We start from the raw sequence: 21,149 nt of genomic DNA on the forward strand, positions 1-21,149 counted from the left end.
AAAATGTACCTTCTTGTGGGCTGGTTGGTTAGCAGCTACCTAGCCACTGTAATTGAGTTTGGGTGAGTGAAAAGAAGAAAGTCTGCTGGTTCTTAAGAAAAGCTCCAGCAGACTAAGTGTGCAACTGGAGAATAAAATGTGTTTTTTAAAGTACCAATCCAGGATTTCACTTGGAACAGAGGTCTGTCTGTATATGCACAAACAAGTTATATACTATACTAGAGCACTTTGTGTTATAAGGGTAGGGAACATCAGCAGATACTTATTTTCACTCCTAAATAGTGGTTGGAAGAAAATCCAGTTGGAAATGAAGATTCTTTTATCCACAGTGTCAGGAAGGTGCTCTTTAGCTTCTCAGTGCCTTACTTTCCTGTTTACACAATGATGTTTAAATTCTGTTAAAATACCCTGTTTAAAGATATTTTGACATCTGGTGCTGAAATTTAGACTTTTCTTAAGAATTCCGTGTGGGGTTTTCTTTTTAAAAAGTAACGTTAAAGAATCATTCAGTATTGACTGAAATGCTTAAATTTGTACAACTCTGTTTGCATTGTCAAACTTCAACAGAGCTTGTCAGAGAGAAACCGGGAACTTGACAAACTGAAACATGAGTGGACATCCCATACTACAGCTCTAACAAACAAACACACTCAGGAGCTGACAAATGAAAAGGAGAGAGCTCTCCAGGTATGGCAGCAGAGAAGAATGGACAATATTCTTACATGTGAAAGTTTCCTGGCTTTATTTTCAGCTTCACTGAATAACTACTGGGTTTCTTTGCTTCTCACAGGCACAAGCTCAGTACCAACAACAGCATGAGCAGCAGAAAAAGGAATTGGAAAATGTGCATCAGAAAAGTATTCAGCAGTTGCAGAACAGACTCTCGGAACTTGAGGTCATCAATAAGGATCTAACAGAAAGGAGATACAAAGGAGACTCCACAGTCAGAGAGCTGAAAGCAAAGCTTTCTGGAATAGAAGATGTATGCTGTATTTAATTTCCTATAACCAACTTCCTAGTTTTAGAGCATTCACACTGCCTGCCTATGCATGTAGTAGAAAATATAGCATATTAATGTTGTTCAGCTGATCTTCATTTCACATTATGTTCCTATTTAGATATATCTGTTTAAATTACTACTGCAGGTTTTCTTTAAAGGTCACATTCCTTCCCAACATTGTAGGAATGTCAAAGAGCAAAGCAGGAGGTGCTGTCGCTGCGTCGGGAGAACACTACTCTGGATGCTGAGTGCCATGAAAAAGAGAAACTCATCAACCAGCTACAGACACGGGTTGCTGTTCTGGAACAGGAGATCAAAGACAAAGATCAGCTGGTGATTAGAACAAAAGAAGTACTGGATGCGACACAAGAACAAAAGGTTCCTTCAAGTTTCAAAATCATTTCCTCTAAAGTCCTGTAGAACCTGAAGTGCAGCCTCCATCGCTTAGCAGCTGACCAGTTGTTATGAATACAGCAAGGAAGCTTTCAGATGGAGTTAAAAGATTCTAAATTACAGCGTAAAAAGTAGACTGGATTCAGTGTCACAAGGGTTGCTACTGTATTAGTGTTGTGGTACTGGAGCACACTTAGTGCTAGTTCTTGTGAACAGAAAGGTGGGTGAATTTGGCTGAAATTTGACTGAAAAGCCACGACTGAATTTCGTGTAACGATCAGTTCTCAGAATTCCTGAGGTGCTCCTTGAAATCAGCAGCGATGTCCGTCACATCTTTATAACAATGATTTCAATGTCGTTTTAAAGGTGATCCTGGAGGAGAGCACGGAGAAAAAACAAAGTCATATCGAAAAACTAGAGGCAACCATTAAGTCGCTGTCAGCTGAACTGCTGAAGGTTTGTTTGAACAAACATCATCCTTAGGAAATGTCTTCCTTGATTTCAGGGGTTTCTTTGGCTTGAGAATATCTGATTTTTTTTTCTAAATAGGCCAATGAAATTATCAAGAAGTTACAGGGAGATCTGAAAACTCTCCTGAGCAAATTAAAGTTGAAGAACACGGTAACGATTCAACAGGAAAAGCTCCTGGCGGAAAAAGAAGAGAGACTGCAGAAAGAGCAGAGGGAACTGCAGGAGGTGGGACAGTCTCTGCGGACAAAAGAGCAGGAGGTACTGTGGCAGCTTCACCCTCTCTGCTGCAGCTGATAGTGTGGGTAGGGTGCTGGGTTTGGTGGGTTTTCACTTATTTACAGCAATAGGTTCTTAAATCTTCCCATGGCATAGAACGGACTCTTTTAGTTTAACACAAATGTGTAATCAGCTTTTAATTTTTTCAATTTAAACTGATTGGGAAGAGATCCATCCACCCATATGGAGCAGAACTGAAGTGTATTAAGAGTACAAAGCAGTGCAATGGATGAACTGACATCCTTCAGAGGGCACGTTCGTGTGGAAGTTGGGGAAGGAGGCAGGAACAGGGTGAACTTTTTCTTCCATTAAATATATTCCCCTGCTTAGTCTTTGCGTTATTTAATCATAAAAAGAAATGAAGATCAGGAAGGTTTCTGGCTGCTCCTAACTAAAAGTAGGGCTTGTTGAAAAGAGTTATCATCCTGCTCCTGTAAAATACTGGGTTTGGACTTCTTTCATTTTAGAACGACTCCAGTTTGTAGCAGCACCTGACGGTGTTGCCATTCTTATGGGAATATTGCAGGTTTGCAAGCTGCAGGAGCAGCTGGAAACCACCATGCAGAAGCTGGAGGAGAGTAAGCAGTTACTGAAAACCAATGAGAACGGTAGGTCTGTGCAATCTCCTTTCTCCCTCCATAACCATGACATAGGGATCTGTCTGCTACTGAAAATGAACGGGAGCAACTACAGCGCTTCACCTGTGTGCTGCTGTTTTGTAGAGAGATTGTTGTTGTTCATGGAAAGTAAGCTCCTGTCTGTGGTGGGCATGCAACTACCCAGAGCTGCGTGTAGAGACAACTTCCTCTGGTGCTTGGGGTGGTGTGTGTGGTGGGGCTGATGCTGGAGGAGGGATGGGATGGCAAGAAGGGGTGGAGCAACCTGGAGCAAAAGGGCTTTTTGTGAGACCAGGGCTTGTAGTGCTGCTTGAGCTTAAAGAGGGAGAAAATCCCTCTGAGCTGTCGTTTGTTTTTCTGAGGAAGGGCTGCTCACTGCTGTAAGCAGCTTGTAAGAGGTAGGAAGTGAGCTTGGCCTTTGTCTTCTCTCTTCAGTAATCACATGGTTAAACAAACAGCTGAATGAAATCCAGATGACAAAGAAGCTGGAGACTTCTGCAAGTGCTCATGCTGGTGTTAGGGCTGCCATCTCACCTCATGGCATGGTAAGGTACAACTGGAGCCTGGCAGTGGTGTCGCTGTTGTTTCCTGAAGTGTATGGCCTTAAAAGAGGAAAAAACAAAAAGTGCTTTTATCTTCCTTGGGCCTTAGAGTCTCTGTGTGTGTGTGGTGGGTTCTGGCGGGTTTTGGTCTTTGTTTTTTGGGGGGATTTTTTCTGCCTTTTGTTTTGTTTTTAAATAGCACCCTGTAGGGTGCTGCTTGATGCCCTGACCCTCCTCAGGGAGCCTTTTCTAAGCTCTCATCTATTAAAATACACAAACAATGCAAAATTAGCCTGGAAAAGATAATGCAAAAGGTGAAAGGGGAAGAAAACGGGCGGCATTTTTGTGTTGTGAGGTTACCAAATACCAGTTATATTTACACAGGTTGAAAGTGTACTATTTGAGCACTCTTAGTAGTAGTGATACTGAGAAATATGAAAATAAGGGGTAAGAACATTACCTGTCACCTTTGTTAAATACCCCAGCTTATTGGTTCTTACCTTGTCCCCGTGTGCGCAGGCTGTTGTCACCCAGCAGTGGATGAGCTGCTTATTCAGTAGCGAAAGGGCATATTCATGCAAAGAGGTCTCTGGGTTGCAGCTGGATACAATTAATGTATTGATCAATGACAGGGTGTGTAATTGTACAGCTTATTATGAGCTTACAGTTACTAGCTAAGAGTGCTTAATTCCTCTGTTTAAAAGTTACATGTTTTCATTAAGAAAAAGTGGGTTTCTTACCAGCAGGAAGCCTCAGATAAGCATTGACTTTGTAGTTGTTAGTTGTTAAGTTTGGAATTTTGAATCTCTGAACAGTCACTTCGAGGATTGTTTTCCTCCTTTATGGATGTCTTCTGTTTCTCTTACAGCACGAACGCCCGTCCTTTCCCAGCTCAGGAATCGGTCATCCCATTTCTCCTCTATATGCCTTCCAGAACTTTCCAGAACCAGCACACACCAAAACCATCAGTTCACAATGTCCAGGACCGAAGGCAGGCACTTGGACTTTTCTGTTTGGTTCACAATGTGATGGCATAAAATAGCAAAGCCTAATGTTCTGGATATTTCTCCAGATGCATAAGTATTTACTATATATCCCAGTCCTCTTAAACCCTCTGTCTCAAATGGTACCACCATTAGCAATAGCTAGCGCTCGGTTTTAGGTTGCTCCTTCTTGCATGCTTTGCTGCACAGAAGTGCTAGGGGAGGGATAGAAGCATTGAGCCCTGCAATGTTCTCTCTGTGAGTACACTTAAGGCAGGTGAAAGAGAACCACTCCAACTGTTGTGTTTCTGCAGATCCAGCTCAACACCCAGCTGCCTAAAATGAACCGATGTTCAGATGTGCAGACAGCGACTGCAACCAGTCACCCAGCAAACAAGGAGAAGTAAGTGTTGGCTGGTGCATGTTTAGGCCTGTGGGGTTTTTGTTTATTAACTTATTTTTATAAAGCCATGTGTGTTCCACGTGTGTCTGGAACCGAGCAAAACATTCCCAGTGCTAAGCTTGCTCTGGGGTCTGCCTTCATCCAGCACCATGTTAATGCATTATAAGTTGTGGCAGCCTGAACTGGTCACTGAGCATGGTTTGTGGGCACCAGCTGAAGAGCCATGCTGTCAGGAGGGAGTCCCAAGGAACAAAAAGCCGTTGTCCCTCCTGGTGACAGACCTAAGGCTATTGGGTGACAGGTCAGTCAAAAGATCAGTTCTGGACTGTTCTTAACCGTTAAATGATAAAGTTCCTAGGAATGCAGTGGTTCTACCTGAAGTTCAGGTTTTTCTGAGTGAGTCTGTGTCCACACTTGTGCATTAACATGTGTGTTAAACTTTAATGAGCCTTTTTCTTTCTAGTGGTGACAATTTGGGGCTGGATTCAAAGTATTTCAAGAAGAAAGATGACAGCATTCCTTTACGAGGGCTTAGTCAAAATACACTCAACCCAGGTATGTATGGAAATAGTAAAACGAGACCTTATTTGAAATGTAGTAATAGGTCTGGTTCTCTGAGCAGTGTCTTGTTTCTGCTGTTCTACAGAGTATCTGAAACCCTACTTGCCACCAAAAGCCACACCGTCGCTGAAAGCTGCAGCAACACCAGCCTCAGCTTATTTTCCTGGATAGCAGACAGGGTTCCTACAGTAAGAGTCCTCTCTTAACCCCTGGGGGATTTCTGGATGTGCTGTAAAATAAGGTGTTAGTAAAGTATCGGTGTGAACTGACATGATTTTATAACTCTGAATCTGTTTTGAGAAAGATCCGTGTCTTGCCTGCCCCGTGTGACTTTGCAGGGTACTTGAGCCTAAAGGAAGGATAAAGCTTTAAGCAGCTGCAGCCTTGGCAAGAACAACGCTGCAGCCAGGTCCCTGTGGCTGTGCAGCTTCCTCTTGGAGAGCCTGTAGCCTTCCTAAAACCCACCCAAGTGACTGAGCTTTTTATCGTAGGCATTGACGAGTGTGGCTTTGTAACAGGAGTGAGGACATGCCGGCATTCCCTGAGAGACCAGGTCTCTTGTGAGCATTCCTCTTGACTCCTTTCGGAGAAAGGATGATGCAAATGGAAGGTGCTGGGAACTGGGTGGTGCTGTCAATGTTAATAATGGTCAAGCCCATAAGTTAGGGTGACTGCTTTCATCTAAAAAAACTTACTTGAATTGCATCCAGACTTACAGATAATGGAATTAATATTAAAGAAAGATGGACAATTAATTCAGGCGATTGAAAATTGTAATCGAGGGTTCTCACTTTTGGTTATCCTGACTTCTCGATTGAGCTCAGGGCTCTGTTCCACTGTGCACAAAACATAGGTGGTGAGCACAGGAGCAGTTAACCAGTGAGAGCATCACAGCAAACACCTAAAAGCTACATGACTTTTACTAATCATCCTTTACAACTGTAAGACACTGCAGGCGTTTAAGATACTCTAACACTTGGGTTTAGAGGGACTGAGTCTGTTCAGCTTGTCCTGCTCCCTGGGTTCAAAGGCTCAGATCATGTAAGAACTTCATTCTGTGCCATCTCTTACTCAGTGTAAGGATGCAAGTACTTGTACCAGACAAACCCCACTTTTTCTTAATGGCTATTTACATACTTTTGTTGTTAAAGATATTTTGTACCTTTCACCTTAGTTATTTAAGTGCATCCAGAGGATTGTGTATTATTTAAGTGGTTTGTTTTGCAGTGCAAAATGTGTATATTTGTTTTTAAATCAGCACCATGGTCATGGATGGTCACTGGGTTTGGCATGTGAAGGTTTCCATGGAAATATTAAATGGTTTTTAATCAAACTCTCTGATTAATAACTGTTTAAGAGCATTAACCCATGAGCCGCACTGCACTGACAGCGCACGATGCGGGACGTGCCGGAGCAGCACTGGTTGTTTATTCACCTTCCCTTCTCTGGCCCAGCTTATTCATTTCCCCACGTAACTCTGTGCCACCAGCCCAACTATGCTGCATCTACACGCTCCCTGCTTCCCACCTGCTGCAGTGCAACACACACACACCCCCCCCCAACACTTCAATTGAGGCCTGAAGAGACAGGAACAATTATTTAAAAATTCATTAAAATATTCAACTTTATTAACAGGATATTTACATATTTTTTTCCTGCTCTTGGTCAACCATGGTGAATGTTCAAAGGTAAAAAAGCATTAAGCAATAACCACAAGATGAAAACATTTTAAACCTATACAATACTTTATACACAAATTTATACAAAGGAACACTTAAATAATACAACTGGACACAAAAATATACACTTTTAGAGAAATTCACATCAGTAATTGTATAAAGCTCTCTTCTGTACTAAGGGTCCTGAAAATTTAGGACTAAAACATTAGCTCTGTAATGCAAAAGGGTTATTGTGACAGTCCTCAAAGGCCACTATATAGCACACGGACATATTCAAGGCTATCATCAGCTTATAGTTCAGTCTGTGTATTCAAGTTTTGAGGTCCTCGGATGATTATGCAAACATCAGAAATATAGTGGTATAATAAACGGTACGTAGGGAAGCAGAGGTTTGGAGCCAGCATGACTGTTTACACCCTGCAGGCTCAAAACAAACACCCACTTACAAGTGTTCGCTACAACCGTTTATTCAAAGATAGAAAGAGTAAATGCACTTACATAAAAATAACTCTGACTGCTCAGCAAGCGTGCTCCTGTGATTTCATAGTAGTACAAACTTAAAAAACCTGCCCTATGCCTTTGAAACTAAATGATCCCGATTCCCCTGCTCCTCCTGGAGTACATGTACATTAAGGCTTTGAATCACCTGACCCAGGACTTCACACCGTGACAATGGGGTCCCCGGGGGTGCCGCTGTGTCTCACTGAGACTTGGCACGACTGGAATTAAAGCTCACCACCTTAAGGAAACAGAAGGACACATGCTCATGCCTGGACTAGTCTGTTTTGTCTCTGAACTACAAGGTAAGGTTGAGTAGTAACAGTACTTCATGGCAAGAGACGAGTACGTAACAGTTTGTGTTTAAAAGCAAATCATTAACTCAGTGGCAACATCTTTGGAGAAACTTCCTTTTTTTTTTTGTTTAAAAAAATTCCTATGGGTTTCATGCAGAAAGATACTTCTTAAGATTACCTTAAGAAATGACATTTTGGATGGAACTGGAATGTGTATCCCAAACTGCTGATGGAAAACAAAGTCTAAAAATCTCTTCCTCGATTTTTGTCATACGTTTGTATCTTGCAGCAAAGGTTCTTTAGCTTCCCCGGGAGCCTGGGGGCTGTGGGGGTGGCCGTGGCTGCCACAGTGCTTCTTCCAGCTGCTGGATCGGACGGTCAGGTTGGTGTGCTCAGGGATAAACAAGGCAACGAGTAGTGCCAGCAGCACGGAGCACGCGCCGAACAAGAACGGGGGGCCAGGAATGATCGAGTTCTGGAAACAACAGGAACACCACAGAGGGTCAGAGAGCCCTCAGCCCCCCGCGAGCAGACCCAGCTGCTGGTTACACGCACGGCCCTCAGTGCCATGGGTTAGTGGTGCCCCTGGCAGTGCCGGGAACAGTTGGACTGGATGAGCTTAAAGGTCTTTTCCAACCTGGTTGATTCTCTGATTCTGCACTCCCAGAGTGGGAAGAACTCTCCCTTGCTACGCTCAGCACTACAGTGTATGTCCCCATGGGGAATGGACATTACATGCTAAGCTTTATGAGAGGGAGCATATGATTCCTATTAATGCTCCCCCACTTCCTCTTCTAGCGCAAGTTGTTTCTGCTGAGTCTCCTCAACAAATTAATACCAGGAACTAAAATAAATACAGACAGCTTGCTTAAAGGGCAACAAACCCAAAACATACAACATGTGAAATAGAAATACAGTGCCAGGGAGACAGGAAGATCAGGCTGCTGCTGTTATCAGCCCATCCTTCCCTCCATCAGGTCTCTTCACAGGAGTCACCAGTTGTCTAACTATGGTCAGCTGTCTCTGAGAGTTAAACTAAAACCATCCAGGTAAAATCAAGTAGATCAACCACCCTTGGCAAGAGCGGGTGAAGAACCTCCTCACACACTTCAGTAGATTACAGAAGGTGAGGCTCAGGAGCCGGTGGGCACAGGCTCTCCTCCCAGTTTGTGTTTTTGGAAACAGCAAGTAAAACAAGAATACCTGTTGTAAATGGTACTGTGTGACCACACTGCCTCCTGATGGCGCTTCAGACATGGGGAGTTCATTCAATTCAACGTGAAAGATATAGAATATAAAACCATAAAGTGCTGGTCCCAAGCCATTACACAGGCCTCGAATTCCTGTTATCATCCCTTGAACAACACCTGGAAACAGCAAAACACACCGGTATTATCTATGTTTATACATCTAGAATTAACTGTTTTTAATGGATCAGCAGGCCTTTAGTCACTTAAAACTGATGCAAGCAGAAAAGTGTCTCTAAAAGATGTTGCAATGCTGAGTAGCAATAAAAAAAGGGGCAGAAAAACTGCCTTTATTCAAGTATTTTTGCTGTCTCACTGAGGCAATTGCTGTGTGCAACCTGCAGAGCAGAGCAAACTTCTGTCAAACGTGAGGAAGGGGCCATACATGAAGTTTGCTATTGATTTTGCTACTGTTGAGGCTTGTTCAAGGTTTTCCCTCTGTGCCAGAAGGACGCAATACTTGGAAGTTACAACACGTACCCTGCTGGTCAGCATCAGCCGTTCGGGACACCAGTGCACTTACAGCTGGGAAAGTAATACTGGACATGGCTGCCACGGCGCCGGCTGCCCACATCATCCTGCAAACACAGACACGGGTGACTGCGCTGTCCCGGGGCCTGCGGCGCGTGAGCACACGTGTTCATACGTGTACCCACACACACACGCTCCAGCGTGTCCCCTGGATAAGGGGTAACATGCAGGAACTGGGCGGATCGTTCAGACATACAAGGAAATTCACCTACCATGGCTCTGACCCAAAGCCGTACCATGCGAGCTGCAGTATTTGAAAGCCGAGGCCCAGGAGGATGGTGTTCTTGTTTCCAATGGACCGCATCAGTAAACTCAAAACTATCGTCTGACACAGGGGGAAAGAGGAAAAAATTAAACATTTCAAAAGAAAACCAACATTTTACTCTTGAGTGTTCCATACAGGCAGCTCGAGTAATGAACTAAAAAAGCAAAACATCTCAAAACGTCCTATTCTAAATGTTAAATACACGCAAATTAATTTTCAAAAGCCAAGTGAAATTCTCCATAAGCAGCATTTGCCAAGAATTCAGGAATCTCCACCAAAAAAAATAGCAATCATGTAGCAAGTACCTGCCCTTCGACAAGGGTGTGTGGTGACAGGACCAGGGAATGGCTTTGAGCTGAATGGAGATTTAGGTTGGATCTAAGGCAGAAGCTCTTCCCTGTGAGGGTGCTGAGGCGCTGGCACAGGGTGCCCAGAGGAGCTGTGGCTGCCCCATCCCTGGCAGTGTTCAAGGCCAGGTTGGACACAGGGGCTTGGAGCAACCTCATCTAGTGGAAGGTGTCCCTGCCCATGGCAGGGGGTTGGAACTGGGTGAGCTTTAAGGTCCTTTCCAGCCCAAACCAGTCTGGGATTCAGTGAAATAATATGAACAAACTGTCACCTCTTCTTTGGTGCACAAAGGATTTGGTTTTCCCAACACAAGGCACTCTGGATGCTATGGAACCAAACCCTGGCTGGGTTTTCATCTAAGGGAACTGCAGCATTGTGCAAGTTCCGCACAGCGCTCGGCTCTTCCGGAGTTACCAAGCCAATGGAATGCAGAGCGGGAACTCACCTGTGCAATAATGGAAAGAATCCCAAGGACTGCTATAAATGCTGCAACGCTTTCAGATGAAAATCCCATTATCTGTGTTGAGAAAAGGCAATTGAATGATGAACAGTGAAGTATGTATCATGGTGTCACAAACATCAAACACACACTGCACACAACTGGCATTATTCAACCTCTCCCTCACTTAGAAGAAAAGGTGGGGGTTGTGCTGAGTGGGGGCTTGTTTGGTTTTCTCCTTCCATTAAATCAAGCAAGTACACACAAAAAAAGGGGCATAAATAGAAAACAATTTGCCTCTAAAAAGAGACAAAACCAGAACAGGAAGAGGACTTAAATCTGCTGGAAGCTGCACAACGACTGGCTATCTACACGTTCTGCGTTCATGCATCAATACTGCAAACTTCCCTGTAAATTCATTTTTGTTCAAATCCGTACCAAAATGTCCAGTTACCTGTCTGAGGTATAGGAAGAAGCTGGAATATTGCCCTGCCTCTGGGAGGTATGAAAGAAAGACTGTTATGCAGATTAGCAGCACGATTGAGTCCTGGCCGACTTTCTTCAGTGACTACGGCAAGAAAATAGTATTAGAAACCATTTAATCTTCATATTCAACAAGCAACCTAGCAAGAACCCCAAAAGCGTGTCAATTCCTGGGGCTGTGCTGTGGTACCACCAGAACCTCCCTTGCATGTTCAGTGAGGCCACTGGCAAAGTACTAGCAGCAACACAAAGTTAAACTTGAAAAGATCTGGGCTTTGTTTTTCAAGCCTGAAATGTACTAAATTCACTCTCTTCCCTGTCTCAAAAGCTCCAGGTTTACAACTAACGAAATACCCCATATTATATCAGCTTACTGCAAAGGGGTCAGCCTGTTCCCACGAAATGGGTGCTCCCCAGGACGCTGGCCTCATCTTCTCTGGCAGCGACTCTGGGACAGCAACGAGAATAAAGCAGATGTCCAGCAGGGCTATGGCTGTAGCCAGCACCACGACCAGGCTGTCTCCATAGACTCGACCAAGGTAGGCACCAATAGCAGGGCTGGTAACTAAACTTGCTGCAAAAGTTGCTGAAACCTACAAGAAGGAACAGCAGGTAAGATTTACAGTCACAAGTCAACGGTGCTGTTACCCACTGCCCCCGTTTTCACAAGCCTAACTACTTCCATCAGGTAGGGATTGAAAGTAACCTTTCCCCTGGGACACCGGGGTAGCAGTGGCTCTTTCCCAACATATCTCAATCCCTGATGTGTACAGGCAGAAAGAAACTATTTAGTTCCCATTCTGCTTCTCTGTAGTGTGCGGGGCTCGAGGGCCCTGAGACCGGGCAGGTCCCTGGGAGAGACAGAGAAATGGAGAGGAGGTGCAAGAACTTGGGACAAACAAAGCATTAGGCTCCGCTTGCAGCAGTGCCTGGAGGCTGGAGCAGGCAGCACCGAGCTGTCACACAGCAGCAGTTCCAAATGCATCCAGGAATAAAAGGTTAGATTTTTGACAACATGATGGAGTAGTACTAGTGTGAGAAACAATGGAGGAGTAACTAGAGCCTCCCAAACGACATCATTAACGCTGATTACAACTGTTAAGACAGACGTATGAAACACAGCTTTTAACAGGTCATGTTTTAAGTTAGAAGCAGAATATTCAAGAGATACAGGACTGGACATCAAAAACAATTCAACAGAAAACCCTTACTCCAAACAAATAGCAACTTGCCACAGAAGAAACAAGAATACAAGTTTGAAAAGCTTCACCTGCTGAAGGGTTTAGTACTGAAGACCACAGGAACAGAGCTACCTACCAAGCCATAGGCCATGCTCCTTTCATGTTCTTGGGTTATGTCTGCTACATATGCAAAAACCACAGAAAACGTCACTGCGAACACTCCGGAGACGGAGATAACGGCGAAGTACCACCTAGAACAGTGCAGAACGACCCATCAGCAGGAAATGGAACAAAAAGCCTCTATTCACAGCCCGAGCACAGTTCAACAATAAATCGCCTTGTCCAACTTTCCCTGACAAATACTAAGTCAAACGTGGATAAAGGCAAAGCGAACGTGTCTCAATACAGTTGTGTAGCTCCTCCTTAGCGCACCAAGGACAAGCAGTGGAATTCTGTAACATCTACAGAAAGCTGCTGTGGTTAAGTACTTGTAGGAGCTGAGGTGTTGGACTTACCTTTGGCTGGATGCCTGCGACCCAAAGTAAATTGGGAACTTCAGTATTTTGAGAATCTGGTCGTTGAGAGGTCAACATGAGCCTTATCTTTATGCTATAGACACCAGCACGCGTCATTTGCAACATGAATCTACACTTAGAAACAAGCTACTTCTCAGATAAGGGATGAGGAATCCATAAGCTATGTGTGACCACAGTGAAGGCTGGAAAGGCTCACAGAGGTACCTGAGGAGGCTCTGCCCCGCAGAGTTTACTGGAGAGCACTCTAGTATCCTAGTATCAATCTAGTATCCTAGCATCAATCTAGTATCCTAGCATTCCAGGCAGATGTACCTGAAGTAGGAAGCGGGGCCTTCAGCACAGAGCTCAAAACCTACAGCTCTTAAAATTCTGACCAAGGCATTTGGCCTCATAGCAGCTATTCCAGCTCGACCCAGCTTTGCACCAAAGTAATACAAAACCATCAACCCTCCATGAAGCACAAACAGTATTTTATCAACAATGCCACAAACACGAGCAACGTTGTCAAGAAAGAGATCTAGTGTGAAAGCATTTACTAACCATGGGCTGATCTTCATCAGTGGTATTGGTGCGCAGGTGAAAAACACTGTTAGCAGCAGGAAGGACTTCCGTCCCCACACATCGGACAGGGCACCGATGAGTGGGGCACTGAGAAAGGATAACAAGCCCTAAATAAAGAAAACATTTCCTGTTAGAACGGTCAGAAGTGGTTAGAACGGTGACAGCAAATCCTACCACAAACTGACAGCAGCCGGGCCTCTACTTTTAGTAAAGCTGATGACTCTCATGCAATGCACTGAAGGTAACACGGTCCAGTGTTACCCACGTCTGGTTACACACAACTGAGGTAATGATTTGAGATTTGTTACCTCAGAACTACACAGAGTTCAAAATGCAGATGATCCAGTGGTACCTCAGGTTTATGAGCTGTGTCTTGGAGTTTTACATATTTTGAATTCACATCAACGTAGGTAATTGAAAAGCCCCACTGCAGCAACAAGCTCCAAGTAAATCACTATCCAACTGTAACACCATGTGTGTCACCTGGGGCTGGTCAACTGCCGCCTTATTCGCTGACCCCAAACAGTGGGTACAGACCAAACAATATCTAACTAAAAGTAAAATGATGCAGATTTTGCAAGGGAACAATGTATTCCCTTGGTTTATTTGTACTGTAAAAGCTCTACTGAAAAACCTCTGGAATGTTTCTTCCAGTCAATTCTCTACTCCTCCCACCACTCACTTTATGTTGTACTTGTTAGAAACTTTTGTCACCTTACCTTTACTCCTTGAATTAGACCATTCATTAGAAACGTATGTTTTGGGAAGGTTTCATGCAAAACCTGGAGAAAAAATACAAACACTGTCATTTACACAATGTATTAACTATAAACACTGCTCATGATGTGTCTGACATCTACAGTGGCACAACCAGAGGAGTTTTATATTTTCATAGAACAGAGAAAGAAAAAAAAAAAGAGGAACCACAAATAATCTATTTAATCTTTCATTCACGTGGAAGGCACGTTGAGATTTCAGCTCTACGTGACAGAGGCCTCAGTTCTCTCCACACTTGGGGAAGGATTCATGCCATCCAGCTTCAGTGCCTGAAATCTACACAGACCACAGAGAACCTAGAAAATGGTCTCAGGCCAGAGTCTCCACATGTTACTGTGTCACCTGTGGGGCCTGGGGAGGGAGAGGAGACCCCACCGTTCTCCAGTGCCTCTCCACTCAGCGGCTAGAGCCCAGCCGTGCAGGTAAGACGGGAGCAGCCCTCGGTCTGACAGTGCCACAGGAGACGGACTCCATCCAGTGACCAAAGTGCAGCTCATCTCCAGGAGCAGACTGCCCACGGCCAATACTGGCTGCACCAAGACTGCGTTTTAGGCGGAGTCCTTTGCTCCTTTTAATTTGTAAGCATGTGTCACTCTCAAAGATGAAATCCAGATGGAAAGCAACCAACTCCATTAGAAACTAATTTGGTACAAACATGTTGGGATGACTGGCTCACTAATCACAGGGAAGCTCTTGACTGGTCTAACAGGGTCTGCACACTGAAGCCTCCGTTTAAAGCACAGCCAGGTCAGCAAAGATCTCCCTCCCTTGAAATGTGACCAAATTTCAAGTGTGTTTTTGTCCTTACTTTTGTAATGTGCTAAATTTTCGTAGCATCTTGAAAGGAAAGAGATTTCATTACTGTCTCACTGGTCTCAAGTCAGAAAATATTTACATGTCAGCTTAAGCATTAACAGACTGCACATAAACAGCTCTGCTGCCCCATTACACTGCTGGTTCCAGGAATTTAAAACACAAAACTTCTCACTTGCACAACAGAGCTCAATGCTATAGAATTGTCGTTTAATTCAGAAGATGTTCAGTGCCTTTGCAGCAAATGCCCCATCTCCAATACAGTGAAAAGAATCTTCAGCCTATCTCACTTACCACCAGGGTGGGTGCTGTCAAGAGTCCCCAAGCAAAGAACTCCAAGAAGATCACTATCACAGCGTGGTAGACACTTGGAGAACCTATTCCTTGAGGCTAAAACAAGAGAAAAAACAGGTGATTAAAACATCTAATAATCCACCACTGTCACGAGAAGTGCATGGGAACACTACAAACAGAAGGATTAAGGAATGGAACGGGACTCAAAACGTGGAATACAGTTACTCAAGCTAACTGGTACTCAGTGACATTCCTTTTTTTAACCTTTTGCTACCAACATGCTGAAGTGCCTTAATCCCCTGCAGAATACAAAGCATGCTCCCATCTCAAAGTGAAAAATAAACCACTTCTCCTGCCAGTCTGGGGAACAAGGATGCTGAGAGCACAGACAGTCTCTTCTTTGGGGGAATGAGTTCCTTTTCCTTGAGAAAAATGTTAAGACCACACAATGTTGCATGGAAATGGAGTTCTCGTCATTTCAAAGCATGGCAAAGTCTAATTACCTGGTCTGTCCAACAGCTTTAGAGTACTTCTGCTACTAAAAGGCACCACGGCTAGAGACAAAACTGAGCTCTGAATCAGGGAAATAAAACTGAAAGAATGAACGCCAGAAGTGAACCTCAGGAACAGCACTGATCACTTCCCAAATCCTGAGAGCAGGCCCACATTAGCCACAATGTGCCTCAAGTGCAGGAAGAGACCTGGATAAAAGATTTGAAATAAGGAACTTCAAACTATTTGGTGATTTAGTATTATCCGAAGTAGTTTTTGAGGAGAACAAAAAGAGCATGGGTGGGAGAACCTGCTCATCTCACATACCCTGTAAAGGCCACCCTGTCAGACAACATGCCACAGTTCATCATTTGCAAATTGAGGAAACGGTGCGCTAGTTATTTTCAGAGGGAGGCGGTATGAGTAACTCCTGAGAAATCTCATAAGCATACTTCAAGCTTACAAGTGCTGCCTTAGCATCTACTTTCCTGGCTCTGTGTGGAGGTGAGTTACTGACAGACTCAGTCAGTAACTCACTGGTTTGATCAGACCTAGCATTTGTACTCAGCAAACACGTTGCTTCTCAAGAAAGCTCGGGGGGTCTTATCAATGTGTATAGGTCTGACGGGAGGAAGCAAAGACAAGCAGCCACGCTCCTTTCAGAGGCGTCAGGGACAGCTCTGAAGGTACACGCTGAAATACAGGAAATTCTACTTAAAGCTGGAACAAAACAAGCCCTGGGGAACAGGCTGCCCAGTGAGGCTGTGGAGACTCCACCCCCAAACCTGACTGGACTGCTCCAGCTGACCCTGTTTGGGGGGATGAGACTGGGTTGCTCGACTAGAGATGTTCACAGGCGCCTTCCGACCTCAAACACCACACCATTTTAAGGTGAGGGCAGTTAATACAACAGCCTTTCTTTTATGACAAGATTTATGCAAGTCATTCCTAGCCCTTCTTTCCAGATTCCAGTATTTCCAAAACAGGGGGGTGGGAGGGAGGAAGGAAAGCCTTCTGAATAACTGCAGGAAACCACACTGGCCATTTACCTCTACTGCTAGAAAAGATGATCATTTTCAAAAGTATCCATACCAATATTTTACCATCCTACAGGTGAGCTACAAAAGTACTTTAGCGCTGTGCTAATTTTCTTTCCCTAGCCCTTTTCAGTAAATACAGACATACCATACAGATATTTCTGCTATTTTTATAGCCTGTTCTCTTCAGGAGGTAAATTAACAGTCTTTATAGGTACAGAAAGCAGCTATAATTATCTTCACTTCCCACAATTCCTCTCCCTTTCCACCCACGACTCTTACTTGAGTTTTGGGTTAAAAATCTATCCAGCTCTGCACAAGCTGTAAGTAACGATCTCATGAAGCCAGGTTCACCCCTGCAGCCCCCAGATCCCTGTCCCTTTTACTGGCTCATGACCCCAAGGTATTACAGCAGGTGAGGCTGGAGTCAGGAACCACCCGTTCCCCTCCAGGCACCGGGCATCAAAAGCACTTCACTGTGTTCACAAACACAAGCTCTGTGTCCAGCTGAAGTGGGCATCCTGCACAGCTCAACTGCTGGTGACTCCTGCCCCTGCCATGTCACCCCACTGTAAGAACCTGATCAGGTGTTGCCATTACACTGGCAGAAACAAGCAGAGGTGACGTTTAGATCACCAGGGTTAAGCTTCCTTGCTTTCTCATGCTCGCCTATTGCAGGTCCTGTTATTCACTCTGATCTATATATAAAAAAAGAATTATTAGTCACATTTAGATTATCACCTCTACAGCTATCTTTAAAGATGGTTGCAACTATAACGTAGCAAAAATACTACTGAGGTAGAAGAAAGAAGGAAGGAGCTGAAGAAGTGGAGATATTACAGCGCACTAAGATATATGATGTGCATTCAGCCCACAAGACTCAAGGATGAGCCCGATGCACCCTCCTACCCCAGCAGGTCCAGCTCAGGTGTCGGGTATTCAGCCCTATCCCACTCTGCACACCCACCCTGCTGTGCTTTACAAACTGGCTAACGTGGTGTCATGAGATGCAATAACCTAAGCACCGCCAAACCACAGGCTTCCACCCAGAGATAAGACACGGAAAAGACAGGCTTGTGTGAACAACCCGGAACAGAGATGTTCCCATCAGAGTAACAGCAACTCTGCTCTGCAACCACGTAGCCAGGGCCGAGCCTATTCGTGTGTTTGGCAGAACCTGTGGCACAAAACGGTGCTAAGAATGCCCCTTTCTCTAGCTAGAGAGAAAACGTCTTCAACCAAACATGCTGTACTGTCAGGCATGCCCGTGATAAAACGTGGATGTGCCAGGCAACGCCGAGAACACACACCCGACAACAACGGAGTAACCATGAAAGCAACAAAGGCATCAGATGGATGATGATGGCTGCTACTCCTCTGCTGGGGGACTCCAAAGCAAGTACTGAGCTCTACCTCTCCCTAGCGCTGCCCAGGCGGGCACCTCCTAGTTCATTTCAAGGCTGTTTCCAAAACGCACGATCTTACATCAGATAAATTCCAACTGCTCACAAAGGAAGGTAAAATTAAGAACAGTGCTGAAACCAACCACTTTGCCGGTGTTACTGCTGCTCCTCTGGTGAATGTGGCAACACACACTTGAGTACCCACCAGAGCACATTTTGTCCTGTGCTGCAGCTCCTAAGCTGCAAAGAGACCACCACAAAACTACCACCACGCACCAACGCAGCCTCCTGCAGCACCCACCACCCCAGTGGAACCTGTGGCAGGAGGAGAAGCTCTGCAGAGACAACAGTGGGTTTCCCCTCCTGCTTGTTTTCCTCTTTCCATGGCAGAACCAGTGATTAGAAGTGGCAATAAACTGACTCAAGTTTCCCATCTGTAAACTCTTTTTGCCTGTGACACTGCCTCATTAAACAACTGTATATTCTTGCTGGTGACAGTCATGGAGTCGTCTTAGATGTCCAATAGTTTCAAACTAAACCAACCAGGCTGGAAACAGACACTTGGATGCTTGATTAATTGTGGGTTTGCCAGTTGGAGACATTCACCCATCTCCCATAATGTCATGCAGCACATTGGGTAAGCAAAGAAACTAAGGAGACAGAGCACAGGCAGCTAGTCAAACCTTTCAGCAAACACTGAAACACAATCAAGGCATAAAGTTTTGCTGTCATTATAAAGAATACTCTGCCATACCAGACTTTAAAAACATATGTAAAAGAAACTCGTTCTCAAAACATTTATTTGAAGACAGACAGTATCACAAGCTGGTATTTTTGTTATCTAACAACACTCTGCACACCTTCATCTAATGTTTATAGCCCGTTTTTCCTCAAACACAACCGAAAATGGCACAGAACTCATGCAAGCTGCACTCTGCTTTTGACACCGATGGGAAGCACTGAGTGTGGCACCACAGGTATCACTGAATGCAGCGTCAGAATATCCCTTCTCAGCAAAAGAAAGTTGAAGTTGAGAGACAAAGGACACTTGGAATTATACTGTATTTTAATCAATGATTACTCCAGAGAGATACTCTGAAGCACCACGTCCCACGAGTAACAACATGTACTCTGCTTCTATTACCATTCTAAAACACTTGCATTTAGCATTTGTACAGGGTAATCTCATACATTCCATCTTTACAAAGAGCAGGAAAACGTCCTGGGAAACATCAACATTCACAACTGGAATTAGTTTTGCTTCTTACCACTAAGTAATCCAGACATGGTCACCAGTGACTCTGACACCTCCCTCTTCTCCCTTATTGTTCCAAAAAGACAAACTGAAGGGCCACCAGCAATCCAGGCTGTGAAGATGTCTCTTTATTTGAAATAGTGATACTGTGTTTAGAAGAGTGCACATCAAGGCTACACAATATTCCATAGTGGAAAAAATCCAGTGGCAATGCTACACTGGAAGCAATGCTACTCGTCAGTTTAGAAAAAACCGAAAACAAAACCAAGCTCCAGCAGCCAAAACATGAAGCAGTTTCCTTTCCTTTTACGATTTCTGTATTTAAGAGGAAGCAAGGCAGTGGGAGGGAACTGCAAACCTCTTCTGCGAGGCACCCTTCACGGGACTTCTCTGACACGCTGTCCCACTCACAGGACTGCTCTTCCTCAGACTATGGAAGCAGAAGGCAGCTGTGATGGGGATCCACTCCCTGTGCAGGGGAAGCCCACCACAGACAGCCGTTGCACCAGCACCACCAGAGCGCTTCCTGCTCTGCTCCAGGCCGAGCCAGGCCATTGTGCAGCCCGCTGCTGCTCCAAGCACGCAGCTGTCTCCAGTCACACAGGCTGGAAAAAGCCTTTGAGATCATCCAGCCCAACTGTTCCCAGCACTGCCAAGGCCACCACTAACCCATGGCACTGAGGGCCTCGGCTACACGGTGTGTGAACACTTGCAGGGACGGTGACTCCAGCACTGCCCTGGGCAGCCTGTTCCAATGCCTGAGCACCCTCTGGGGAAGGAATTGTTCCTCATCTCCATCTAAACCTGCCCTGGTGCAGCCGCATCCTAGCACCTCTTCCTTCCGCAAAGATCCATTTCAATAATTTCCAATGTAAAGCCAGGTTTGGGTTAGGACTAAGGTGTAGTACCGGACGATCGCGCACAGATGCGAGTGATCTGCAGTTACCTGCGCCCGACTCCTGAGTCGACACTTGCTGCTGAGCCCTTAACCCCGGCCTAGGCTGACACACAACATTATCGCTGACCACCCGCACCACCGTGACGCTCTCACAGGTGTTCCTCTGGCAACTGCCGCAAGGGAACCCCCCGGGATGCCAGAACGCGGCTACCGGGGCCGCGGCAGGAAACAAACCGAAACCGAGCCCCGCGGGCCACCGGCCCCGACTCCCCCCCCGCCCGCTGCCCGCCCTCCGCCCCGCCAGCTCGCCCCACGGCCGCCCGGCCCGGCCCCGCCCGGCCTCACCGTCCCGCCGTCCTTAATGATGATCTTCTTGGCCAGCATGATACTGCGGTTCACGGCGCGTTTCTTCTTCTTCCCGCCCTGGGTCATTTTACCATGGTACAGCCCCGCGGGCAGCAGCGGACCCTCCGGCGGCCGGGCCTTCACCTCCCTGCCCGCGCGGCCGCGCCACCCCTCACGCACCCGGCGCCATCTTGGCCAGCTCCCCCCCCTCCCCCGCGCGCACACACACACCCTCCCGCGCAGCCGCCGCGCATCACGCGATCGCCCCATTGGCCGGACTGTGGTCACGTGCGCGGGACGCACCGCCCGCGCTCCGCCGTGGCGAGGACGGAGGAGCCCGGGCCCGGCCCAGCAGCGCGGCCCCGGCCTCCCCCGGGCAGCGCCCCCCCCACACCTCTCACAGGCATCGGGCTTGTGCCTGCGCGCCCCCAGCCGAGCCCGCAGAGCCGTGCCCGCAGAGCCGTGCCCAGCCTTCCCCCCGCCCCGGGCTGGCTGCGGGCCTGGAAAAAAGGAGCGGAACCGGTC

General features: G+C 45.9%; 2 protein-coding genes across 3 annotated transcripts in view; one reads left to right on the plus strand and one right to left on the minus strand.

The window, feature by feature from the left end:
- SASS6 (SAS-6 centriolar assembly protein) overlaps nt 1-6,579 on the plus strand; it is a 13,887-nt gene extending 7,308 nt beyond the window's left edge. Inside the window, exons 7-17 of one of the 2 annotated variants that reach the window (XR_003992477.1) lie at nt 568-687; nt 791-982; nt 1,184-1,378; nt 1,760-1,849; nt 1,943-2,122; nt 2,667-2,748; nt 3,193-3,307; nt 4,168-4,290; nt 4,597-4,685; nt 5,149-5,240; nt 5,332-6,579. Coding sequence is in view for 1 of the 2 variants with exons in the window: in XM_030493536.1 (XP_030349396.1) it covers nt 568-687; nt 791-982; nt 1,184-1,378; nt 1,760-1,849; nt 1,943-2,122; nt 2,667-2,748; nt 3,193-3,302; nt 4,168-4,290; nt 4,597-4,685; nt 5,149-5,240; nt 5,332-5,417 (1,359 nt within the window). In the remaining variant the exon portion in view is untranslated. The remainder of the gene's footprint in view (nt 1-567; nt 688-790; nt 983-1,183; nt 1,379-1,759; nt 1,850-1,942; nt 2,123-2,666; nt 2,749-3,192; nt 3,308-4,167; nt 4,291-4,596; nt 4,686-5,148; nt 5,241-5,331) is intronic. The other variant, XM_030493536.1, reaches the window with a different exon arrangement.
- A 1,275-nt stretch (nt 6,580-7,854) lies between these two features.
- MFSD14A (major facilitator superfamily domain containing 14A) lies at nt 7,855-20,839 on the minus strand. Its single transcript, XM_030493542.1, has 12 exons — nt 20,625-20,839; nt 15,195-15,290; nt 14,030-14,092; nt 13,290-13,417; nt 12,350-12,464; nt 11,407-11,625; nt 11,004-11,117; nt 10,556-10,627; nt 9,710-9,822; nt 9,447-9,544; nt 8,923-9,086; nt 7,855-8,194 (listed from the first exon to the last, which is right to left on the minus strand). Exons 1-12 carry the CDS (start codon nt 20,709-20,711, stop codon nt 7,988-7,990), a joined length of 1,476 nt encoding a protein of 491 aa, XP_030349402.1. The 5' UTR covers nt 20,712-20,839; the 3' UTR covers nt 7,855-7,987.
- Between the last annotated feature and the right edge of the window lie 310 nt (nt 20,840-21,149).

Source organism: Strigops habroptila, chromosome 8, assembly GCF_004027225.2.
Source record: "Strigops habroptila isolate Jane chromosome 8, bStrHab1.2.pri, whole genome shotgun sequence".
NCBI lineage: Eukaryota > Metazoa > Chordata > Aves > Psittaciformes > Psittacidae > Strigops > Strigops habroptila.

Coding starts and splice junctions, on each gene's coding strand:
- MFSD14A (XM_030493542.1), bottom strand. CDS start 20,711: ATGACCCAGGGCGGGAAGAAGAAGAAACGCGCCGTGAACCGCAGTATC. Junction 15,291..20,624: donor TCATTAAGGACGGCGGGACG/GTGAGGCCGGGC, acceptor CTCTTGTTTTAG/CCTCAAGGAATAGGTTCTCC. Junction 11,118..11,406: donor AACAGGCTGACCCCTTTGCA/GTAAGCTGATAT, acceptor TTCTTGCCGTAG/TCACTGAAGAAAGTCGGCCA.